Here is a 27,459-nt window from a genome sequence, read left to right as displayed (position 1 = left end):
GATGCCTAAAGGTAAGATGAAATAAATGGTTTATCCTAAACACTGCAGTGTGCACTGGTTAAGTTAGATGTGAAAGTAGGTAACTTAAGTTTTACCTGTCTAAAAAGTTAAGTTTACTCGAGAGTCATTATTTTTAAAACAGCAAGATAGTTTGAAATGGGGTGGTCACTTTTGTATTCTGCTACTATGGAATACAGTAGGATGGCCAATAAATTTAAATAGTTGAAGGGGAGTGATTTCACAAAATGATAATTTTGTGCTTACTCACACAAGCCAGTGAAAGCAGAGAGGAAATGAGATATATGGTCAAATTAACATAACAGGCAGGCAACTAGAAAGACAGTGGTATTTAAGAACATGACAGTAACCGGGTGGGTGGGGAAAAAATTTCTGCCTGACTCACAAGAGACAGAGCTGTGGTCTCTTTTGAAGTTTTAATATGCAGCTAAAAGCAGAATACAAGTAAATCACAAGGTAAAGAAAACAAATCACAGCATTCAAAACATAAAAAGGCAATAAAGTAATAAAAATACAACAAATAAAAAGCAAACTAACCTTTCCTTTACAGCAATGTGTAGCAGAGTCTGGTGAACTTTTCTAGTAAAGCTCTGAAATGTTTTATTTTACCCCTTAAATAGAAGGTTTAGTTCCTAGCTCAACCCCCTCAGTTCACAAATGATTAACCTTAACTGACCTCTTCTATCCTATATATGAGTCCTTCATTGATCAGTTCTAATTTCTGCCTGACTCACAAGATACAGAGCTGTGGTCTCTTTTGAAGTCTTAATATGCAGTTAAAAGCAGAATGCAAGTAAAACACAAGGTAAATAAAACAAATCACAGTATTCAAAATATAAAAAGGCAATAAAGCAATACAAAATACAACAAATAAAAAGCAAACTAACTTTTTCTTCACAGCAATGTGTAGCAGAGTCTGGTGAGCCTTTCTAGTAAAACCTTATGACTGATCAAATGTACTTTTCCCCTGCAGCCTACCTGATTGCAATAAGTTTGTGTGTGCGTGTGTATGTTTAATGGGGCAAATGTTTTTGCACCTTCTGTATTGGACACAGAGCCCCCACCTCTCCAAACATATGCAATCTAATTCCACTGTCATGTAACAGTGGAAAAAGGAGTAACTTCCTTGTAAAGCATACAGTGGTGTTGTACAGACAGCAATCTCAATGTGCCTTGTAGTCTATCCTTTTGTCACCAGTAAAAGGTGAATGCAACTAGAGCTCAGACAGTTAGAACCCAATCATCTGGTTGCCCTTCAACTGTACTGAAGTCTATAGAAACTATATGACATCTTCATGCATTACAAACTATGTATTATTAACTCATTACATCCGAGTAACACCTCCAGCTGCATCTGCAGTTACCTCCCACTGACACCTCTAGACGTCAAACATCGCATGTTAATATTTGCATCAATAATGCCAAAACTATGCTATGTATAAGGTTTTAAAAGATTTCATCTTAAATATTACACAATGGCAAACTCAACTGCATTAATATTTGACCTTTGTCTAGTGGAGGTAAAGAAATATTAACTGTTGTTTTTATGATATTAATATATATATTTTATATATATATATATATATATATATATATATATATATATATATATATATATATATATACACACATATATATATATATATATATATATATATATATATATATATATATATATATAATTTTCACATTTTTCTAAATAGCTCAACAAACATGTAACACAGACAGCCTCATATGAAAGCTCTCAGCTAGATGAATAAAATGCTGCTGACAGTACGAGTATAACTTGAGTGATTGCTGAGACATTGTAAGTTGTTTACAGAATATTACAAACATAATAGTTACTGTGTTTACTGTAATTTATAAAATTTGGTTTAAGACCTTGAACCTAAAAAATACTACCACTATAAAAACAGTTTGTGCTGAAGAGTTTGCTATTTATACTTCTTTCATAACCCCTACGATTCCAGAGATTTGAGCATTTGTTTGAAATGTGAGGCCATAATTTGATTCGGTTAAAGGCCTAGGCTCTGCTCATTGGAAGTTACAGTGCATACTTCCTGAGCTCCACTGGAGTGAATGATGGCAGAGAGAGTGCCTACATGTGAAAGGACGTTAATAAATTATTTATCTTATCTGAAGACTGATACGTATTTTTCTCCATTTATTCAGTGATTGAGTTTTGGGGAATTCAGCAAGAAAAATGCTAACATTTCCACATGAATCCATAAGCTAGCAGAGCTCTTATTGCTCAAATGAAATATGTACACAGACATTTGTAAACCCCCCTTTAGTAAGGAAGTTTGACAGATATGAAAATAAGGGTTCCTATTAGATGGCTGAAGATGCATTCTATCGAATGCGTCTTGGTCGAACATAAAACAATGAAAAGGTAAAATAGTGAAGCAGGTTTTAAGCAAATTGTTCCCAGGGAAAGAATTCACTTGGCTGCTTCCATTACTTTGCCATTTTTGGCACTGTAATGAGATCTTGGAGTTGGTATATTTAAGTAGGGGGGGTATGAGGGGTGAAGCTCCCCACTTTATGTATTATTTCAATTTTTTTTTTTTTTTTTTTTTTGGAACAGCGAATTTGAGCTTTTGAGATTGTAAGCTTTCGGTTACATGGGGTCGATTATTCATCGTTTGCTTTTTTAAGTGTTCGATGATATAATACAGACCCTGAAAATACTGCCTGAAAAAATAATGAGACAGCAAAATGACCCATGCATACTCAGTGATACTCAGGTCTTTAGTAATGATTTTGGTCTACAAGACAAAGTCCATTAGTTAGACACATTTTACCCTTATAAGAGTTCACTAGTGTAGGATGAGAGGGGAATCTAGATATGTTCTGAAACATGTTTACTATGAAGTCATTATGTATTTACCTTGGTAGCAGGTGACAACATGTGTCAACAAGATAATGACACTCCCATAGCAGACACACAGAGGACCAGATTAGAAAAACATGACAAAACATTGAAACATGTACAAAGCTACTTGCAAACCTCTGTTTTCCAAGGTGTAATGGAACATAATTGAAGATATGTAAAGTAGAAATAAGCATTTATTTTTACATGTTGTTCTTTTCCATTGCATAATGCCATACTTCTTTAGGCAAATACAGGCCGGCTCAATGAACAGTGCTTCAGTTACTGACGATTATGGAGAAAGTACAGTTTTGTACCTACCATAAATGTAGATGTTCGAGTGTTCACACTGCTGCAGTCACTACACTTGGGAAATCCTGCCATCAGGCGGTCCCGCAGTCGGTTATCCTGCCGTCAGGTGGTCCCACAGTCAGCCAGAGTTCCAAAGTCTTGCTCCGGCGTCGGTTGCTGTCGCTTCTTCCCTGACGTCAGTGCGCTAGGGGTATATAAGATGCATCCAACGCCATTTTCTTCAGTTTTTCTTGCCCCAGATGTCAGGTGCCCCCAAGGAGGTAGGCAATACATATTGCTAATAAAAAATATACATATAAAAAAATAAAAAAACAATACCTTCAGTTACAAGCAAATACACCACAAAGGTTGTATAGGATAGAAAGGTATAGATAAGTCCAGCTAGTTCAGAGTGGATAGAGGGAGGGTAACCTGGACTGCAGCAGTGTGAACACTCGAACATCTTCATTTATGGTAGGTACAAAACTGTACTATGTTCATCGTGTTACACTGCTGCAGTCATTACACTTGGGTAGAATCCCAAAACTAAGGTTGGGTGGCTGGTCTGTAAAGAGTTAGGATTGGCTAAGAGGCCCTGCAGAACTGCAGTGGCAAATCCTGCTCTGGATTTAGAGTAAAGAGGCAGGTGGTAATGCTTGGGAAAGATGTGCACTGAACTCCAAGTTGCAGCCTCCAAAATTTCCTTGGTAGGTACTCCTCTGAGAAAGGCTGTTGAAGTGGCTGTTGCCCTGGTGGAATGTGGCCTAATGTTATTTGGGACTGATTTTCCATGCTGTGTGTAGCAGTAACGAATACAGTGTCCTAACCATTTGGATATAGTCTGCTCTGAGATAGCCTTGCCCTGTGATCCTGCAGCATATGCTACAAACAGTTTCTCTGTTTTCCTGAAAGCTTTTGTTTTGTCCAAGTAGAAGCGTAGCTGCCTGTGTATGTCCAAAGAATGCAGAAGTTTCTCCCGTTTATTCTGGGGGTTTGGATAAAAAGTTGGCAAATGGATGGTTTGGTTAAGAGCCACACTAGATATCACCTTTGGCATAAAGGTAGGGTTTGTCCATAAGGAAACCCTGTCCTGATGAAAAATTATAAAAGGTTCCACTACCATTAATGCCTGTAGCTCTGAGACTCTTCGTGCTGAAGTTACTGCCAGGAGCAGAGCTGTTTTCCATGATAAAAATTTTAGATTGGTATTTGATATTGGTATTTGTATTGGCTGGCTCAAAAGGTGGTAGGGTAAGTTTTTCCAAAACGAAATTGAGGTCCCAAGTTGGTGTTGGTGGTCTCCGGGGTGGTCTTATGTTTTTAGCCCCTCTGAGGTACTGCTTTACCAAGGGATGAGAGAATAAAGGAGGATCCGTGTTGTAATGTGCTGAAATGGCAGAGGCGTGGATCTTAATTGATGAGAAGGATAGGCCTCTGTCCAGCATCTCAGTTAAGTATTGTAAAATCTTGGGAATGTTTGGAACAAGAGGGTCAAGGCTTTGACCCTGGTTCCAGGCGCAGAATCTCTTCCATTTTCCTGAGTAAGTTTTCCTGGTGCTAGGCCTCCTGGCCTCCAAAATGACATCCATAACAGCTTTAGAGAGAGGTGTTGCCTGTTTGACTAATGTATCTGCCATGCAGCCAGGTTTAGGGTTTTGAGCTGACTGTGCAGGATCTGATTGTTTTGTTGAGTCAGAAGGTGTGGAATTTGAGGCAAAATCTAAGGTGGGCCTTGAGCCAAGTTCCTTAAGATAGGGTATCAGTGCTGGCGTGGCCAGTCTGGAGCAATCAGGATCATCTGTGGTTTTTCTTGTCTGGCTTTTAGGAGTACCTTTGAAAGGAGAGGCAGTGGCAGGAAGGCATAAACTTTTAGGTTTTTCCAGCTGAACAAAAGAGCATCCACTTTCCATGCTTGTTTGTGATAAGTCCTTGTGCAGAATTTTTGTAGTTGGCAATTCAGTGGGAAGGCAAAATGATCTATGTCTGGGCATCCCCATTTTTGCATTACCATGCTGAAGATTTGTGGATTCAATTTCCATTCGTGAGAGTCCATGATATTTCTGCTTAGATCGTCTGCCAGAGTATTTTTCTTTCCTGGCAGGAATTGTGCTTGCAGGTGAACTTGATACGTTAGAGCTGTGTTCCACAAGGTCATGGCTTGCCTGCATAGGGGATAAGAATGAGTGCCCCCTTGCTTGTTTATGTACCACATTACTGTGGTGTTGTCTGTCTTTAATAATAATTGTCCTGGATGCAGAAGGTCCTTGAAAGCTGTTAGGGCATTTTGAACAGCCAACATCTCTTTTTGATTGATGTGAAGAAGCATTTGGTCTGTGGTCCACTTGCCCTGAATGCATTTTCCTGCCATGTGTGCTCCCCAGGCATAATCTGAGGCATCTGTTGTTAGAGTTTGCCTGGCTGTGGGTTGGGTAAAAGGCTGACCCTTGTTTAGGTGACATGTCTGTGCCCACCATTGAAACTCCTGTTGTAGGCAGGGAATCATTGGTATTACTGCTTCTAAACTGTGAGAGTGTTGAGTCCAAACACTTTTTAAGTACCATTGTAATTTCCTCATATGCAGTCTGGCATATGGTATTAGTAGTATGCAGGATGCCATGAATCCCGGGGCCTGCAGAATTTTTCTTGCAGGGAGATGGGACTGTTTTGCCAGTAATTGAAAATATTGAGTTAGTTGAACTTGTTTGTCTGGTGTGAGGTAAGCCATCTGGGCCGTTGTATTTAAGCTGGCTCCCAGGAATATAATCTGTTGCGAGGGCACTAGTTTTGACTTCTTTTCATTTACTGTGTACCCTAGAGAAATTAGCAACCTTTTTACAAACGCCAGATGCTGTAAAAGAATGTCCTTTGTCTCTGCTTGAATGAGGCAGTCGTCCAGGTATGGATATATTTGAATTCCTTTTTGTCTGCAAAATGCAATTACTGGTGCCAGGCACTTTGTGAAGACCCTGGGCGCAGTAGATAAGCCAAAGGGCAGTGCAGAGAATTGGTAGTGCATTGTACCAGCTTTGAATCTGAGGTATCTTCTGCAATTTTGTCTGATAGGGACATGCAGGTATGCCTCTTTGAGGTCCAGAGTAGCAAGCCAAGCCTTCTTTCCCAGCATGGGTAGAAGCTGCTGCAATGTCAACATTTTGAATTTCGGAATCTCCAGGTAAGTATTCAGAATTGAAAGGTCTAGCATGGGCCTCCAGGCCTTGTCCTTTCTGGGGACCAGGAAGAGTCTTGAGTAAAATCCTTGTCCTTGTTCCTGTTGTGGTACTTTTTGAATAGCTCTCATGTCCATGAGGGCTGAAATTTGTTTTTGTGCCTCTGCCCATTGATTTTGTGGCAGGTCTGACATTCCTTTTAGCCTTGGTAAAGTATGAAAGTGGAACCTGTAACCTTGAGACACAATATTCAGTACCCATTTGTCTTGGGTGATTGTTTGCCAGCTTTGAGAAAAAAGTGCTAGTTTTCCCCCTAAGGGGGGCTTCCAAAAGGGACGTGCTTGGCGTATGAAGGGGAAAGTCATTGTGACTGTTTCCTGTAAGGTTGAGACTTGTCCTCACCTCCTTTTGGGGTTGAGGTGCCCCACTGTCATTGTCTGTTTGAGCCTTGGGGTTGAGATCTGCCTCTTGGGTGTCTGTATCTGCCTCTCTGTGGCCTGTCTGACACTGGAAAGGACCAATTCTTTGTTGGCCAATTTCTGCTAAACCGAGGTGGCTGTACCTGTAAGAAATCTTTGACTGTTTGCATAGATTTAGCTTTATCCTCCACTTTCTTTAACACCTCTTCTGCCTTAACACCAAACAAGGTATCATGCTGTAAAGGAGCATCCAATAACTTTGCCTTAACATGATCAGGTAAACTCTGTTCTTTTAACCAAGCATGTCTTCGAATCACCTGTAACTGCGGCTCTACAAGAGGCCTCTAAAGAATCAAAACCACATTGCAGAGTATGTTTTCCCACCTGTTCAACTGCATGCAATAAATCCTGCATTTCTTTACAGTCAGGAGCTTCTGAGCTTGCAAGCATTTTCTGTTTTAACTGAGCCATTAAATATCGTTGGTACTTAAGCATGTGGAACCGGCAATTTAAAGCTCTTACTGCTAAAGTTGCAGAAGTGTATACTTTCTTCCCCCATCTATCCAAAGCTCTGGAATCTCTGTCAGAGGGTACTGGATTTTTTGCAATGGAAGCCTTAACCCCTTTTGGACCCTGGGAAATAGTTTCTGGATCAGCAGAAGGGTTTTTGTATAGAAACCTGTGAGAGTCAGGGACTCTATAACACCTATCTGGCTTGGCTGAAGCAGGGGGCAAAGAATCAGGAGATAAGCTGGATTCAGAGAACACATCATCCACAATATCTAGCACAGGCGGAATAGCCAAGGGCCTGTGCTGAGGCAATAAAAGGAAATCCCTGAGCCTTTTCTTGGATTCTGAGTAATCCTGACTTTCCCAATGGAAATGCTCCGTCATGGTATGTAAAGTTTCCCCAAAAGAATAATCCTCAGGAGGAGAAGCTGAAGGGATAGATTCTTCAGCATCAGAGTCCTCATAGGGGGGTAGAGAGTATCCCTGGTCTGAAGAGGAATCAGAGGAAATGGAAACCTGATCAGAGGAATCATAGTCTGTATCCTGCCTAAGCCTTTTCTCAGGAGGGGGATGGAAACCCCTGATTAGAGTAATGAGGTCTTCGGCCATTTTAAGCATCTGTTTCTTAGGCATGGAGGACTGTCCAGGAGAATGCTGTACTTGTTTCTTTGTCTTTAATGGTACCTTTGTCTTGGCTGTTGTTTTAATGGTAAGTTGTGAAGGTCTGAAAACACCCTCAGAAGCTGATGCCTGCTCAGCTGCTCCGGACCCATCTGAAGGATTAGTTTCTGTAGGCCCAATACCTTGAGTTTCCAGAGGCCTAGTTGTCTCCACGTGGGAGTCGGAAGCGGCCTGTGGGTCTGAGGTAGCGGGTGTCAGGGGCTGCAAAAGCACCTCACAGAGAACCGGTGAACTGGTGACTGGCCTAGAAGAGGTTTCATTGTCAGTTTTGGACCTCGGATGCCTGTCTTTATCCTTGTCTTTGCGGTTTTTCGGTGATGAGGTCGTCGGTTGTTCCGACAGCATAGTATAATTGAACCTTCGGCCAAAGTAGTGCAAAGCAAAATCAAAACGTCTTTTTATAGTGCGTTTGTTAAATCTAGCACAAAACCGACAACTAGTGACGTTGTGATCAGGGCCTAAGCATGGAATACAGTAAGAGTGGAAGTCCTTATGAGGTATTTGCTCCCCACAAGAAATACAATTATTAACTTTTTCTGACATCGGTCTGAGGCAAGAAAAAAGTTTCCCCAACGGGGTACTTAGCTTTATTGAAGACTTCAGATATGAAATTCGACTTTGAAAATCTCAGGAGTCGGCCGACCAGCACTTGCGAACTGCTTCTGCTTTGGGCACCGCGCTGCAAGAAAGACTGAAGAAAATGGCGTTGGATGCATCTTATATACCCCTGGCACACTGACGTCAGGGAAGAAGCGATAGCAACCGACGCCAGACCAAGACTTTGGAACTCTGGCCGACTGTGGGACTGCCTGACGGCAGGATAACCGACTGCGGGACCGCCTGATGGCAGGATAACCCAAGTGTAATGACTGCAGCAGTGTAACACGATGAACATCACTATAATCTTTGAAAAAACACCACCTTTCTGTGTAGAGGCACTTGTTGGTTCGACTTCAATGACAGCAGGATGGTATGTTGGAAGTATTGTGTTCATGGATGGGAGCTAATAGAATTCTTTCACGTCTATGGCTTAAACAAGGCCTAAGCACATGGCTTTCTCTGTATTTATGGAAAGGGGTGTAACTGAATGAGTCATGAAAAGACTGCTTCTGCATGTTACATTGGTTATGTAAGACAGCTACGCACAACTGTGCTAGCATGCACACAGCAATCATGATAGATAAGTCTGGCTTAGCAGCATGAACTAAGCAAGTCCTAGGATTAGCTGTTATACCACTCTGTTAGTGGACTTGCAATATCTGTCACTTATGGATGCCACTCTGGTCCCGTATGATCCCAGAGTTCTAAATACTTCCAAATTAAATGTTGCAGAATCCTACTATAATATCATTACTCCACATTCCAATGGTTGGGCCTTGTGATACACCTCTTAGCATGTTCCTCATTCACATGCAGTGCCCGTGGTATCACCAAAGGATATTTGCATATTTTCCTTCACTGATGACATAATGAAAGTATTCCTTCTTGTTGCAGTCACATCCTCTATGTCCCTAAAGTGCAAACCATATTTGTCCTTAAGCCAGAAGTAATTTCCCATGCACCATAGGGCATTTGAAATTGTATACTCATATTTTTAACATTAAAGAAGAACTTAGAAGTTTGTTCTTCTTTAGACAGTTCAGCATCTACAAAGCACAGTACACAACAAGAATCACAACATCCTTTCAAGGCGACTAACATTTTTTCAAGCTTCATTGCTTTGAATTTGTTATTTTCTGAATATGCTCACAAGAATATACAGTTTGTGTATTAGTAAATTCAAAAGGCTAGATACCACTTAATTCAAGTATTTCAGATTAGACTGAAGAACTACTTAATGAATGACAGACAAAATCGTCACGTTGCATTTTAAGATATAAATGTAAAAACAAAAACATTACTTGCGGATGTGTACGGATTCAGCAGTATCATCACAAAAATATGAAATATCTTTAAAAAAGCTGCTCTGAATTATATTATGGCAAATTATGTTAAGTTTTGAGGTATTTTTTCTCTCCTCACAACTCTGCACAAAATCACAAAGAGAAGCAATTCCTCAGTAAACTGATGATGAATTTTCAACCATATTTTCTTAGCTGATTTTTAACATGTTAATTCTTTACTGCAACCCTTCCAAGGGTACTTTTATGTATTTACTGGTCAGGTGTGATCTACAACTGGGTTATAGTCTACGAATCATACAAATGTGCATCATGATTAATTTTAGTTTAAATGATTATCAACAGCAGTCAGATATACATAAATCATTCTTAAGGATGTAACTAAAGCAGCAATGATCTAAATCATCTAACCTAAGAAGAGAGTACTCGCCTGATAAAAGAAGCAGCTTCTAAACAACCAAATCACATGCTTCAGGATTAGAAAAACAACTACAGCAATTTTACAATTAACGCATGCAAAGCAACCAATAGGAGAAATAAGCTGTACTAACATTTTTTAAAATGTAGCAGAATTTATCCAAGGACACACACAACTACTTTTAAGAACAATGCACAACTTACAGTCTGTAGAGCTTTGGTGTCCCCAGGAAAAGTAATTCTGGAAGAGTCTGTAGGCTATTTTTGTTGAGACGCCTAAAAGTGAAAACATAAACATAACAATCATTTTTATTTTCAGAGTAAAGAAAATAAATGTTTATTTATTTACTTGCTTGTTATCAATGAAGCTTCACATAAATATTAACTGTGTGTGTGTGTGTGTGTGTGTGTGTGTGTGTGTGTGTGTGTGTGTGTGTGTGTGTGTGTGTGTGTGTGTGTGTGTGTGTGTGTGTGTGTGTGTGTGTGTGTGTGCGTGTGTGTGCGTGTGTGTGTGTGTGTGTGTCTGTGCGTGTATGTGTATATATACACACACATATGCATAATACAAATAAATATATATATAGCTATGTAGATACACACACAAACACAGGCACACACACACACACACACACACACACATGGAATTTGTTAAATTGACTGAAAACCACTTATGCTGATGTGCCTAATGTCAAAACAAATAGATTGATATTATACACTTTGGCAAGCTACTGTGCATGTGCTAAGAATGAGCCTTTGTGCATGTGATACTTAAAAAAAAAAAGAAAGCATTATTTGATATATTTAAGTTGTTGGGGGTGTCTGGGGTGCAGGGGGGCTTGCCCCCTTGCAAAAATGTATAGGTAAGTTGTTCTGTGTTTTATCACTTTTTCTGAAATTTAAATCTTTGGCGATATGGTCTCGGCTATATCGTTTTCAGATATTTGAACTGTCGACGACGTGATAGTGATCTATATATATATATATATATATATATATATATATATATATATATATATATATGGGTCTACTTCATAACACTGAAATTTCATAACGTTGAATTTCATAACATTGAGACCAAAACATCTAAATCCCAAAACAGAGAAAACCCAAAACATTGAAAACTCAGAACATTGAAAGTGTGCTTCATAACATTGAAAACTATAATGCATATGTAAATAATATCCTCTCCACCTATAACAACACCTAACTAACAAACACACTTTCTACTACATTTCTGCAGGGGGGGCAAGCCCCCATGCACCCCCAATTTGGGGGGCTCTGCCCCTCACACCCTCCGTAAATTAAACATATCAACTCCAAGATCGCACTACAGTGGAAAAAAGTTAATTTCCTAACCTTACTGTATCACAATCACCATACACTGTGGTTAGGAAATACATTTTTTTCCACTGTAGTGTGATCTTGGAGTTGGCATATTTAATTTAGGTGGGGTTGTGGGGGGTGCAGGGGATCTCCCCCCCCCCCTGCAGAAACGTAGTAGAAGGTATGTTTGTTAGTTAGGTTTTGTTGTAGGTGGAAGAGATCTTATTTACTTGTGCTATGTAGTTTTCAATGTTATGAAGCACACTTTCAATGTTCTGAGTTTTCAATGTTTTGGGTTTTCAGTGTTTTGAAATGTTGTATATATATATATATATATATATATATATATATATATATATATATATATATATATATATACAGCTCTATGTCAGATAATCAGCTTTTCGGAAAGTTGAAAAAAGAGACCATATCGAGTTTCCGATAAGTTGAACATCATTACAAAAAAAAAAAAAAAGCACACACAAAAATCTATTCTTTTTTTTACATTTTTGCAGGGGGCACTCCCCTTGCAAATCATATATATATATACCAACTTCGAGATCGTACTACAGTGAGGAAAAGGATACATTTCCCAATCCTTGCTGTACCATGATCACCATTCAAAAGCTTCGAGTTTTCAAAAAGTTGAACATATGGTCTCAACCATATGGCATTTGAGTTTCTGAAAACTTGATCAACTGACAGGGACCTATATATACATATACATTTTATTTTATTTTTATTTTATTTACATTTGTTTACCGCGAAATTCCGACTGGACGCAGGTCTTTTTCAGCGGATGCCCGAGGAGAAAATCTCCACATCATGTACATGATAAACAGAGATACAAAGTTGCAGCAATAGTAAACAACATTACAGGTTGTTGGCTTTAATACAATAACAAGATATTGATTATCAACAGTATATACAGTAAATGTTGCAAGTTAAGATCGTTTCTTGTCATTTATAATATTAGTAACAAAGTTGTCAGACAAGATTTTAAAGTATGTAAAGACAACCAGCTAATTCTGACTGTGGTTAGTAGTGGCGGCAGTATAGTTGGGTTAAGAGTCTAGGTGGGGGGGTAATGGTGGAGGTGGGTGTACATATACATATATATAAACACACACACATGGGCACACAGGTGCACACACACACACACACACACACACACACACACACACACACACACACACACACACACACACACACACACACATATATATATATATATATATATATATATATATATATATATATATATATATATATATATATTCCTGTACATTTATGAGTGTGTGTGTGTGTGTATGTGTGTCTGTGTATATGTATCTCTCTGTCAGTGCGATCAGTGTTCTACCCTTGCTGCAAAATTAGATATATGTATTTTTCTAATACAGTTGTATCTAATCTAGATGTAACTATAACTATACATACATATATATATTTTCTATATTTAGGTGATTCCATTATGAATAATTAAACTTACTTAATTTTGAATAAAACATACTGACAAAAATAAGATTGACCAGACACAAGATCGAATTACATAAACATCATACCTGTGAAAGATCAAAACAGAAAAACAAGTTCCTTTCCTGATCTTTACACTAACCCCCTCCCCCAATAATATCAGTCTCCAACTTGTTTGAATAGTGACAGTGTTATGGGAAGGTTTCTTTAAAACTAAGCTGTGACATTATGGTTATGGGCACTTTGGGTTAAGTTAGAATGCATTACTCAGGTGGTCAACCCCAACCCTAATCCTAACATTAATCCTCCACCTGCTTCACTCCTTGTTACACAACTTATTTTAGAAAAATCCTTTCTGTAATACTGTCACTAAACAGACATACAGCAACACACAATACAAAGATGAAACTAATCCCTTACTTAAACCCAACTCTAACCCTAAAATACACATTCGCATACAAATACACAGCACCTATACCTTTACCTAACCTTAACACCCAGCTCTTCCCAATCCCCATTCTACTTGTTTTGACAAAAATGCACATTGAGGTATCGGATGTTCTAATATGCAGACGTTCGACAATCTCAGTCACTTCTGGGATTTATCAAAAAATGTAGGGGACCCTTATATTTATATATATATAAATATAAACATATATATATATATATATATATATATATATATATATATATATACATATATCTATCTATATATATATATATATATATATATATATATATATATATATATATATATATATATTATATATATAAGACATACTCACACCTCTGATTTCTTTGTGTGCATATAAGTGCGTGTTCTGAAATAGAGTGACATGATGTCAGGTGTCAGATTCTCCATCCTGCTGAGTACAAGTTCATGTACCAGTTTTACCATGACCCTAAACTACCTAAAGAGGGTTATCAGTGAATGAATGCATGAATGAATGAATCAATGAATGAATGAATATAAACAGACAGGCACACTATGTATTTATTCATGGGTTTCAAAAAATATATAGCTCTACAGTACTGTTTCATATCAGCATTAAGTCCATGCTGTGTACTGTATACTACACACTATATACTAAGACTGTCTCATTGCCTCAGTTTTCCCTATAAAACTGCAGACTTATTGGCTGAAAACAAACATTTCATTTACGGCCCTAGAATATAAAACCCTGCTTCTGGTCTAAAACTGAATTATATGTGCTTCCCCCTCAGTCTCTCTTTCTCACCTTGGGTGTGACCCTATTCATGAACTCAGCATGTCCACTGTGTGCTCTTTTTATAGTTCACATGTGGCAAACCTCCTGTGTTATGTATCCACATAGCTCTCCTTCTGGAGTTGTATGTGTGGAATGTAGAAGGATGCCACTGACGACAATGATGAAAACAGTTATTTTTTTATTAATTTCTTAAAAAAATGGATACATGAGAAAATTATTTTTCATGTTAATTTTCAAATATACATCACTACTTTATTTTGGTCCTTCTCCATAAACTAAGAATTAAATGGTGCCACTAAGAAGCAGTACCACTGAATAACTGCCAATCATAAGTGAGTAATGTCTGTGTGTGTTTGAAACTGACAGAAGAATATTCAGCACAAAAGCTATCACCCCTTTTAGCCATTTAATACTTCTGCATGGTGTATTTACAAGAAACTTTTTCAGGCCACATTACATAATATGATATTACCTCTGATATGTTTCAATTTTCAAGTCTCAGGTTATTCAGTTTCCTTCAGATAGTATGAGGATATCAGATTTCCCTTCTATGTTTGAGAAAGGGAAGTATGCTCCTTGTAACATTGAAAATGTAAGTGCACTTAGTGGCCAAAATGGTCCAAGTCCACTGTGTTTCATGGAATTCCACCACTGAGGTACAACGATAATTAAGCTACTGTTTTTATTAACTGCTTTTATTAAGCAGTATATTATTAACTATTAAGTACTTAAGCTACTGCTCAGGCTTTATTGTTTCTATTCTTCTTAACTCTCTCTCTCTCTCTCTCACTATTTATCTGCATCACTAACTTTCTGGCTGATATTTTCCTAACTGAAACTAACATTCTATTTTGCTTGTACTATTACAGTCAATGTCTCACAATGCATTACCTACATACTAGTTTTTTGGACAATGTCTACATCATGTATAGTGAGAGTGACTATTATTGTAATATTTCTAATGTAATTTTTATTGTAGTGGATTATACTGTATTTGTATTGTATTGTATGTGGAGCTTTTCTCCCCGGGCCTCTGCTGAAAATGGGTTTTGTAGACCCAGTCAGACCACCCCGGTAAACAAATGTCAAATAAATAAATAATGGAGTACAGCCCCTCATGACAGAAGGCTTTTCATGTGATTCAGTCTGTTTCACATTACGCTGTTTTCTTAAGCAAATCACACTTCGATTTTCAAAATTGTGAAACTCAAAAGTACAAACTCTCCAACTTCCATTAGGGCACATAGGGTATCTTTACTCTGCCTGGATTCCCTTCTTATTATCACAGCTGCTGGTACCCATATACAAATAGGAAATATACAATCAAGCCTTCCTTTTACATACTCTTTCTTTCTCTGTCTCTCATGTTCTTTTTGTACCTGTGCTTTAATTAAAATGGAAGAGAGATGACAAATGCTATAAAAGAAAGCAAGAAAAGGCACAACTACTAGAAGTAAACTTAGACAGTCTGTTGGATAACACTTGTTTGTCTGTGAGATGACTGAACATATTTCACCAAAAATAAATGAAATTAATGAACACATCTCTTAAATTAGAATTATGCAAAACAAAAGCTATGGGATAGTAAGCATCCATAAGTAGTTTCACTAGAACACTAACAATACTAATCACTATTGCCTTTCATAAATCATTCTGTAATGACTATTGCCCTTCCCTAAAATGCATTACACAAGGTAATCATTTATCCACTGCTTTTACAGTATGTGCAAAAACTATTTAAGAGAGCATAGTGCTTTCCTGCACACTGCCAGGCGATATAGCATGCACAGCCCTGTTTACTGCAGTTAACAGTAAATCACAGTGTTATAAGGAAATAAAACTCCCCCACCATCAACTGAAAATGGCATTAGTGATACTTTACTCAATGGATGAGGGATTCGAGCAGACAATATTACGCCAGGTGCCATCACCATGATTGCTTTTTACAGAGGTCCTGCTGCAAACTGTACAACTCCCATGAGAAGGCAATACCCAGCAAATAAACCAGGCAAAGCATCCAGAAATTTCATTTTATTATAATATATAATGTATTTTACTGCACTATTTTAAGTGTAGAATAAAATAAGCATGCAAACTGCAGATAATCTCTAATAAAACATTGGAATGTTATTGGCGGCAAACATTAAGTTCACATAACACAATCTACTTTCCTCCTTGAAAATGGCCTTCCTTACTACACAACTACATAAATATCAGCAGGGTAGACCTCATTCAAGATTTTGAGTATAAGACTATGGCATTTCTTTAACCAGAACTGATAAATACATTTTGCATAGTCAGTCAGGTTATTGTATGATCCTTCCTATTCATTTATGTAACAGGTATATAACATACTTATACTGAACTGTTTGGGAAGATAACACACATTAGCTGTAAACAACCTTCACATCCTAAATGTTAATAAACAAAGCTTCATACTATATGTCCAAATACAGAACCCCATCCATCTCTCAAGGATATGATAAAACATATCTGTTTGAGCTACAGTTTCTCACAATTAACCAAAATAACATTAGTCTAGGGAATTTAGCTACCTTCCATAAACTGGCACACCAGCATCTCTGTAAGAAAATATGCTTAGTGCTTCCTTGACTTTATCATTACAAATCACCTCAATTATATACTATGTTCCCTTGCAAGAGGTACCTATATATATATATATATATATATATATATATATATATATATATATATATATATATATATATATATATATATATACATATACTTTCTCCACCAGCACAGCCTCTGTCTGCTCTCTGCTCAGTGTCATATCTTTATTGTTCAAATCAGATCACTTCTGTGTTGCAAACACTTCTCCAGTGCCAGCTTCCTTGCTTTCAGTGATGACTTGTAAAGACTTAGTTGTATCCCACTTTTTGCTAACTTTATAACAAATGAGGCAGCGTGTACTTTAGGTTATACTCACATCTCGTCTCTTGCATAGCAGATCACGCCTCTATTTGTGGCTAATACTATGCTAAATTTAGAACCAACCCCTACTCATAAAGCCCTTCTATAAACAAACTCTACAATAAAAGGAAAAAGCTCATAGCTTCAAAGAACAGAACAAAAACAGCATGTTATAAATACCCTACCCCCAACAAAAAAGGGTTAACAAAGAAATCAGGAGCAAGATATGTTAGCAAAGGATAACCACAATAAATTATTTAATTTTATAAAGTACTTCACAAATAATAGCCAGCACTGGACCAATCTTAGCTCTAATAGCACCACACCCTTAAATACTGAGTATATAGTTAATATCCTTGCAAAGAAATTCATCACCTACTTTGCCCTTCTAGCACGTCAAAATGTATTTATTTATTAATTAATTTATTTATTTAACATTTACTAACCATGGCTGAGCACTGAGCCAACGGATCCAAAAGGACCATTTTCAGGCCAGACTGTAATGTACATGGGATACTAAAGAAATTAGCAATATACAAAAAGATGCTTGAACACGCAGACCTTACATAAAGACAGTCAGCACAAAGATTAATCAATGAAATGAAAATGCTTAAGTGTATATCATAAATCTAATGTTCCAGTACTGAATAATAATAATAATAATAATAACACAGTTGAAAATCAGGTGAACAGGGACTAAAGAAAAGAAAAGAAGGTAAGTGGAGAGAGTGTTCAAAATTAAACCCCCTCATAGAAGGTATCTAATCCATAACACTCAGTAATTACCTCAAAACAACCTCTGTACACATATTAACAGTACTCTGCAGGGCAAAAAATGGCAGCTGTATGGGTGCAGATAACATACTAGGCTATTTCCTGGTCAGAATGACACATACCCTCTCAGATATCCTCAGACTATTCAAACACAGTGTCTGGAAAAATACTAGAAGCATGGAAACAGCTGTAGTAGATATTGTACACAAGGGAGGCTCCACCATGGACTCTGGAAGCAATAGACATATCAATTTTCCCAGCATCCTTAGCAAGGTGATGGAACATATCATCATGGACCTTATAAACATGGACATAGCAATCCTAGACCCTAAGCAATCTGACTTTCTAAACGGTAGATCATTTTAAAGAGTCTAGGAAAAGCAGCTTACCTTCATTTGGCTAAAGGTTTTGATGATATAGCCCACTCTGGTGTCACTGACAATTTGTTCGTACTCTATATAAAATCCTAGGTAACCTGCTGAAATGCCATCTGGCTTACTGATAGAATCTAGTATATTTTAGCTGATGGCATACAGTCTTCAAAGAGATTTGTCTTTTCTGATGTACTCAATTTATTTCATCTTTATTACTTCTCTGATGTCAAATCTAAGATTAAAGGTCTATAGCTGACCAAATTCACTGGTTGCTGCAAGCATGGAACTATCGTGAACTCTCCTAAAAACATTTACATCCTCCAAGAAGTCCTAACTCACACAAACTCATGGTGCCAGGAGCATGGTCTAAATGTGAATATTAAAACATGTAGCATCTTAGTTCAATGAATGTGAAGTCTGATTGCAGGCAACATTGATGGGATGTGGCTATATACATGAAGGCCAACTGTTCCAGTCAACAATAGCTCATACATATAAGTTTGTGCCCATGTATGCATGCCTGTTGAGATATGTAAGTATAAACATATACATATATATCTACACACACACACACACACACACACACACACACACACACACACACACACACACACACACACACACACACACACAAATACTTTTTTTTCTGTTTGTTAATGTGGTTGCTCTATGATTTGTTTTTAAAATAATCAGGTTATGCTTTATTTAATATTTAGATACAAGTGCAATTAGCATTCAGATTTCCCCAAAGTAAAAACATGCATGGAATAAAACAAAACCCCAGCAATTACAATCATTCCAGACCCTAAAACAGCTTCAGTCAAAAAGTGAGTTTATTAAAGGATTCCACAACCACATATCTATTGCTGCCATAAACCAGATATTGTCAGTGTGTACAAGTGAACAAATACTGCATACTGGTTCCAGTTATATAACTTCCCTCAGTGCATGGAGGAATGTTGTTCAACCAAGACCTGAGCACAGTACTTGTGTTTATTGGAAAAGAACTGAAAACTGCCACCTGCATGAAGGGCAACCAAAAAGCATTTTCAACTACGTCAGAAACCTTTGAGGCAGTACTCAGCAATGGGGTCTATTCACTTTGTCTAATCACTTATGATCAAACCTCTAGTTGTCGAACATCTATTTATCAAAGCTGCCAATTGTCGAATGGAGTTTTCAGCAAAGGATTTCCTAGGGCAAACCAATAGTTGGCCACCATCTGGAATTTAACCTTTTCCCCAATGCAATCTCGGAGTTGGTATAGTACAGTTGTGTACCTACCATAAATGTAGATGTTTAAGTGTATTCACTGTTGCAGTCATTACACTTGGCTTATCCTGCTGGCAGGCTACCCGCAGTCGGTCTGAATTCCAAAGTCCTGGTCTGGCATCGGTTGCTTTCGCCTCTTACCTGACATCAGTGCGCCAGGGGTATAAAAGATGCAGCCGACGCCATTTTCTTCAGTTTTTCTTGCCCCAGATGTCAGGTGCCCCCAAAAGGGTAGGCTAAAAAACATTGCTTATAAAAGCGTGCACTAAAATAAACAATACCTTCATCTACAAGCAAATACACCACATAGGTTGTATAGGATAGAGAAGTACAGATAACTCCCAGCAAATAAAGGGGGATGGTGGGTGGGTAACCTGGACTGCAACAGTGAATACACTCGAACATCTACATTTATGGTAGGTACACAATTGTACTATGTTCATCGTGTTTCACTGTTGCAGTCATTACACTTGGGTTGAATCCAAAAGCTGAGGTTGGGCGGCTGGGTCTAAATAGAATTAGGAGTGGCTATAAGGCCCTGCAGAACTGCAGTGGCAAAGCGTGCTCTGGATTTAGAGTAAAGAGGTAAGTGGTAGTGCTTAGTAAAAGTGTGCACTGAAGTCCAAGTTGCAGCCTCCAAAATATCCTTGGTTGGCACTCCTCTGAGGAAGGTTGCTAAGGTGGCTGCTGCCCTGGTAGAATGTGGTCTAATGCCCTTAGGCACTGACTTGCCATGTTGTGAATAGTAGAAATGAATGGAGTGTCCTATCCATTTTGAAACAGTCTGATTTGAGATAGCCTTTCCTTGTGATTCTGCAGCATATGCCACTAAAAGTTGCTCAGTCTTTCTGAAAACTTTAGTTTTATCCAAGTAGAAGCATAGCTGTCTGTGTATGTCCAAAGAATGCAGAAGTCTCTCCCCTTTATTCTGTGGGTTTGGGAAAAAAAAGTAGGCAAATGAATGGTTTGGTTAAGAGCCACACTGGACACTACCTTAGGCATAAATGTTGGGTTTGTCCTTAGAGAAACCCTGTCCAGTTGGAAGATAATAAAAGGTTCCACAGCCATTAATGCCTGTAACTCTGAGACTCTTCTTGCTGAAGTTATTGCTAGGAGCAGAGCTGTTTTCCATGATAAGAATTTTATCTCAGCTGTATTGGCTGGTTCGAAAGGAGGCTGTGTGAGTTTTTCCAAGACAAAATTGAGATCCCATGCAGGTATTGGTGCTCTCCTTGGAGGTCTTATGTTTTTGGCCCCCCTGAGGAACTGCCTAAGCAATGGATGTGAAAAAATAGGTGGGTCTGTATTGTAATGAGCTGAAATGGCAGAGACATGGATCTTACTTGATAAGAAGGATAGGCCTTTGTCCAGCATCTCAGTTAGATATTGTAAAATCTGAGGAATATTTGGAACAAGCATGTCAATTACTTGTGCCTGGTTCCAAGCACAGAATCTCTTCCATTTTTCTGCATAAGATTTCCAGGTACTGGGCCTCCTGGCCTCCAAAATAACATCCATAACCGCTTTAGAGAGAGGTATATCCTGAATGGTTAGACTATCTGCCATGCAGCTAGATTTAGGGTTCTGAGTTGGCTGTGCAGGATCTGATTGTTTTGTTGGGTCAGTAAATGAGGAATTTGAGGCAATGTCCTGGCTGGGCCTCGGGACAAGCTCCTTAGGATTGGGTACCAGTATTGGCGTGGCCAATTTGGGGCAATTAGTATCATTTGTGGCTTCTCTTGTCTGACCTTTAGGAATTCCTTGGGGAGGAGAGGCAGTGGAGGAAAGGCATATACTGTAAGGTTGTTCCAGCTGAATGACAAGGCATCCACTTTCCATGCTTGTTTGTGATAAGTCCTTATACAGAATCTCTGAAGTTGGCAGTTGTGAGGGGAGGCAAATAGATCTATGTCTGGGCATCCCCATTTCCTTGTTATCATGCTGATGATTTGTGGATCTAGTTTCCACTCGTGAGGATCCATGAGGTTTCTGCTTAGTTCGTCTGCCAGAGCATTTGTTTTTCCTGGCAGGAATTGTGCTTGCAGGTGTACTTGGTAGGTCAATGCTGTGTTCCACAAAATCATGGCTTGTCTGCAGAGAGGGTAGGAATGCGTGCCCCCCTGCTTGTTTATGTACCACATAACTGTGGTGTTGTCCGTCTTTATCAGCAGCTGTCCTGGATGAAGTAGGTCCTTGAAGGCTGTCAGGGCATTTTGTACAGCTAGCATCTCTTTTTGATTGATGTGAAGATGCCTTTGGCTTGGGGGCCATGTGCCCTGAATACATTTTCCTGCCATGCGAACCCTCCAGGCATAATCTGATGCATCTGGTGTTAGTGTTTGCCTGGCTGTGGGTAAAGTGAATGGCTGTCCCTTGTTGTGGTGACAGGCCTGTGCCCACCATCGAAACTCCTGTTCAGGCAGGGAATGAGTGAAATTAATGCTTCCAGGGTGTGGCAATGTTAAGTCCAAACACTTTTTAGATACCATTGTAGTTTCCTCATATGCAGTCTTGCATATGGAATTAGCAGAATGCAGGAGGCCATATAGCCCTGATCCTGCAGAATTTTTCTTGAAGATAACTGGGTCTTTGTTGCTATACTTTCGAAGTAAGAAGTCAGTTGCCTTTGTTTGTCTGGCATGAGATAAGCCATCTGGGCAGTTGTATTTAAGCTTGCACCCAGGAATATTATCTCTTGAGAGGGTACTAGTTTTGATTTATTTTCATTTACTGTGTACCCTAGGCAAATTAGTAATCTTTTTACAAACGCCAGATGCTTTAGTAGAATGTCTTTGGTCTCTGCTTGAATAAGGCAGTCGTCCAAGTAGGGATATATTTGAATTCCTCTTTGTCTGCAAAATGCAATTACTGGTGCCAGGCATTTTGTGAAGACCCTGGGTGCAGTAGATAAGCCAAATGGCAGTGTAGAGAATTGGTAGTGCATTGAGCCAGCTATGAATCTGAGGTACCTTCTGCAAGATTGTCTGATTGGGACATGCAGGTATGCCTCTTTGAGATCCAGAGTTACAAGCCAAGCCTTCTTGCCCAGCATGGGCAGAAGCTGTTGCAGAGTCATTTTGAATTTCGGAACGTCCAGAAAAGTATTTAGAATAGACAGGTCCAGAATTGGTCTCCATGCTTTGTCCTTTCTTGGTACTAAGAAAAGTCTTGAGTAAAATCCTTGTCCCTGTTCTTGTTGTGGCACTGGCTGAATAGCCCTCATGTCCATGAGAGATGAAACTTGTTTTTGAGCCTCTGGCCATTGATTGTGTGGCACGTCTGGCATACCTTTTGCCTTTGGAATGGTGTAAAAGTGGAACCTGTAGCCCTGAGAGACTATATTTAGGACCCATTTGTCCTGGGTGATCGTGTGCCAATTTTGTGAAAAAAGTGCTAGCTTTCCCCCTAAGGGTGCTTCCAAAAGAAAAATGCTTGGCATTGGCAGAGGGATGTCATTGGCACTCTTTCCTATATGGCTGTGATTTGTCTTCTCTGCTTTTGGAGGTAGAAGCACCCCATTGTTTGGGCTTGTAAGAGCCCTGGGGCTGTTGTCTGCCTCTAGGGCATCTGTATCTGCCTCTTTGTGGCCTGTCTGACACGGGAAAGGGCCAGTTCTTAAAGGCCAGTTCCTGCTAAATCTGGGTGGCTGTGCCTGTAAGAAATCCTTCACTGTCTGCATAGATTTAGCTTTATCCTCCATTTTCTTCAACACCTCTTCTGCCTTAACACCAAACAAAGTATCATGCTGTAATGGAGCATCCAATAATTTTGCTTAACATGATCAGGCAGAGTCTGTTCCTTTAACCAAGCATGCCTTCTAATAACAGAACCTGTTACTGTGGCCCTGCAAGAGGCCTCCAGTGAATCATAACCACATTGCAAAGTATGTTTTACCACTTGTTCAGCTGCATGCAATAAATCCTGCAATTCCTTGTTCTCAGCACATTCAGAATTTGTCAACATTTTCTGTTTTAACAGAGACATTAAGTATTGCTGATATTTAAGCATATGAAACTGACAATTTAAAGTCCTTACAGCCAAGGTAGCAGAAGTGTAGACTTTTGCCCCCCATCTGTCCAGTGCCCTAGAATCTCTATCTGAGGGGACAGGGTTTTTTGCAGTAGCAGCCTTGACCCCGTTGGGACCCTGAGAAATAGTTTCTGGGTCAGCAGAAGGGTTTTTATATAGAAATTTATGAGAATCTAGAACCCTGTAGTATCTATCTGGCTTAACAGATGCAGGAGGTAGAGAGTCGGGAGACAGGCCAGACTCTGAAAATACATCATCTACAATGTCTAGAACAGGTGGAATAGCAAGAAGTCTGTGCTGAGGTAATAGAAGAAAGTCTCTGAGCCTTTCCTTAGAATCTGAATAATCTTGGCTCTCCCAGTGGAAATACTCCCTCATGGTATGCAGGGTTTCCCCAAATGAGTAATCCTCAGGAAGAGAAGCTGAAGGAATAGATTCTTCAGCATCAGAATCCTCATAGGGAGGAATAGAGTATCCCTGTTCTGAAGAGGAGTCAGAGGAAATCGAAACCTGATCAGAGGAGTCATATTCAGTATTTTGCCTAGGCCTCTTATCAGGAGGGGGGGTGAGAACCCCTGATCAAAGTAATTAGGTCTTCAGCCATTTTGAGCATCTGTTTCTTAGGCATGGAAGTCTGTCCTGGAGAATGCTGTACTTGTTTCCTTGTCTTTAAAACTGTTTTAGTCTTTGGCTTGGATGCTGAAGTTGGCTTGATATAAAGCTGTGTAGGTCTGAAAACACCCTCAGAAGCCAATGCCTGCTCAGTGGCTCTGGACCCATCTGAGGGATTAGTTTCCGAAGGCCTAATACCTTGAGTATCCATAGGCCTTGTTGTCTCCACGTGGGAGTCGGAGGCGGCCTGTGGCTCTGAAGTAGCGGGTGTCACGGGCTGCGAAAGCACCTCATTGAGAACCGGCAACTGGCCTAGAAGAGGCTTCGTCGTCGGTTTTGGACCTTGGATGCCTTTCCTTTTCCTTTTCCTTGTGCTTTTTATGAATTCTGGTAGTCGGTTGTTCCAACGGCATTATATAGTTAAACCTTCAGCCAAAGTAATGAAAAGCAAAATTGTACCGACGCTTAATAGTGCGTTTGTTGAATCTAGCACAAAACCGACAACTAGCAATGTCGTGGTCAGGGCCTAGGCAAGGAATACAGTAAGAATGAAAATCTTTATGAGGTATTTGCTTTCCACAAGAAATACAATTGTTAACTTTTTCTGACATCGGTCTGGAGCAAGAAAAAAGTTGCCCCAACGGGGTACTTAGCTTTATAGAAGACTTCGGATCTGAAATTCATTTTCGAAAATCTCAGGAGTCGGCCGACCGGCACTTGTGAACTGCTTTTGCTTCGGGCACTGCGCGGCAAGAAAGACGGAGGAAAATGGCATCGGCTGCATCTTTTATACCCCTGGCGCACTGACGTCAGGGAAGAGGCGACAGCAACCGACGCCGGACTAGGACTTTGGAATTCAGGCCGACTGCGGGTAGCCTGCCAGCAGGATAACCCAAGTGTAATGACTACAACAGTGAAACATGATGAACATCTTTAGTTAGGGGGTGTGGAGGGTCATAACCCCCCCCACGTAGGTGTTAAGTTTTATGATTTTGTTCATGGTCACTAGGGTGGCCTACTGTTGGTTTGCCCTAGGCAAACTTTCGCTGAAAACTACATTTGATGATTGGCGCCTTTGAATAATAGGTGTTTGAAGAATAGTTGTTCGATCATAAGTGATTCGACTAAGTGATAGAGACCCCAGCAATGCACTAAGCTAATACAGAACAGCAATACATGCACATACCTAGAAGACATAGCGAAGCTATTATCAGGCAAATTTAGTACTCACTTTACACCCTTATCACCCCCTACCTCCCCCACATACTAGTATGCCTACATCCCCTCAGATCACTTTGGAGTAAGCCCTGAAGGCACTCTCCAAGGCCAAAAACACTAAATGTATGGGTCCAGACAATGTGCCAGGCTGACTTCTTGTCAGTGCCAAGTACAGCCTTACAGAGTCACTACTGAATGGAAGAACTGATCACTGACCCTGGAAACAATAGTCCTATAAACATCAGTAGCCTTATCTGTAATGAAGTGGAGCACACCATTAAGGAACTTATTAAAATGGATATTAGCAGTCTATAGTCCCTTGACCCAAATCAGGTTGGATTTTATAAAGGTAGAACCTGCCTCCCAAAGTAGGCAGATTTCTTTAAACTAAACAAGTCACTGATGCAATGGATGCCTGCAAATTGATTCACACTGATCACCATGTCCTGGACAAGGCCTTTGATACTATCTCACATTCTAGCATTACTGACAAAGTAATCAAACTAAATGTAAACTGCTACATTATCCACTGGAAAGTTGAATGGCTTGCTAACAGAACCAAATCTATTTGTTCAGGGGTCACACTCTCATCAAATGGTTTGGTTACTAGCTGTGTCTCTCAGTGTCCTTGAGCCACTTTTCATTGGTATTTACCTTTCTGATTTGATGACTGATGACAAGTTTGTTGGTGATTGTGATAGCCTCTCTTTACCCTGAGCCAGTATCAAGGAACCTCAATCCACACCACTGACACCACTGAGAGATGGTCACTAAAATCAGGAATGGATTTCCACAGTACTTTCAAAGACAGCTCTCTGATACAAGCACAATTTCCCCCAAGAGCACACAGAACATGCTCCAGACCTGGGACTGGACTATCTGTCTCTCCAGATCCCAAACAAACTCACTTTGGAGCACTGTGTCTCATTTCCAAGTACTTGATTTTTCACATACACATACTCCTGGGAAAGGCTGCCATGGATCTATAACCTGTGCCCGCTTCTGCTAGAGAATAAGGTAATTATGCTTCCCCAGTCAGCTACTTTCAGGCTCTTACAAGGATATCCAATTATACTGAGTAAAATCAATACTAATATAAATGGTATAGTGCAATCAAACCAGCCAGGCTTTTCAGAGTGGCCAAGGCATCACTAAAATAAGTAGTCTCATGACATTAAAATTCTCAAAGGACCAGCCACAATAAAAGACATACAAATATTTAATAATAACTACGAACATAGAAAACATGAGAATACTAAATATCTAAGTACAATAAATATCAGAGTTTCAGTCACAAGAGAAATAAAATAAAATAGTTGGACAGAAACAAATGCAGAAAAACACTAGTTAATTAATCTCACTGTATTTACTGACTGACTAAAGAATAACTGTTCCATAGCTAACTTAATTAATACAGGAAGGCAAGATTAGATGCTGAGATGCTTACTTCCACAACGCAGGGTGATGAGCTTCCAACTAAGTCAACCGAATTCAGCTAACTGACTGTGATAACTGTCATAGATTTTTATATTAGGTTCCAAAGGAAAAAAGGTACAATACACACCCAGGACTATGCTAAGATCTGTTGCAGTATCTGAAGGTTATAGGACAATTTCAAAAACTTCTACTCTTCCCTTCCACAGTTCCTTGTTTAAACATAAAACATTTAATCAGTTATAATAACACTGTCGATACATTTTTAACACAAGCATTTGTACAAGTCAGTGTGATAGTCAAATGGCACTAAATTATTTACAAAACTCCAGATAACTGTGCTGGCATATGTAGCACATGCACTTCCCTATTTTCCCTGGCATAGGTGGCAATACCTCACATTGTCACATATCTCTCCCCCTTTGAAGACTCAAGCTAGTTTTTCAAGTGACCCTGGAAAAACATTGCTTGAGAGAAATGGGCCTGTCTGGGAACACATTAATCTATACTC

At 39.3% G+C, this 27,459-nt stretch overlaps 1 protein-coding gene across 7 annotated transcripts in view; it reads right to left on the bottom strand.

Annotated features, from left to right (window-relative positions):
* Positions 1 to 27,459, bottom strand: part of SLIT2 (slit guidance ligand 2) — a 1,414,056-nt gene that overhangs the window by 1,286,704 nt on the left and 99,893 nt on the right. For all 7 annotated transcript variants that reach the window (XM_044062070.1, XM_044062072.1, XM_044062071.1 and 4 more), the window contains exon 4: positions 10,481 to 10,552. In XM_044062070.1, the coding sequence (XP_043918005.1) occupies positions 10,481 to 10,552 (72 nt within the window). The remainder of the gene's footprint in view (positions 1 to 10,480; positions 10,553 to 27,459) is intronic.

This window comes from Protopterus annectens, chromosome 2.part1, assembly GCF_019279795.1.
Source record: "Protopterus annectens isolate FY-2018-M chromosome 2.part1, PAN1.0, whole genome shotgun sequence".
In the NCBI taxonomy this organism is placed as follows: domain Eukaryota; kingdom Metazoa; phylum Chordata; order Ceratodontiformes; family Protopteridae; genus Protopterus; species Protopterus annectens.
The sequence above is the reverse complement of the archived record's forward strand: the minus strand, read 5'-3'. Positions and strand labels throughout refer to the sequence as shown.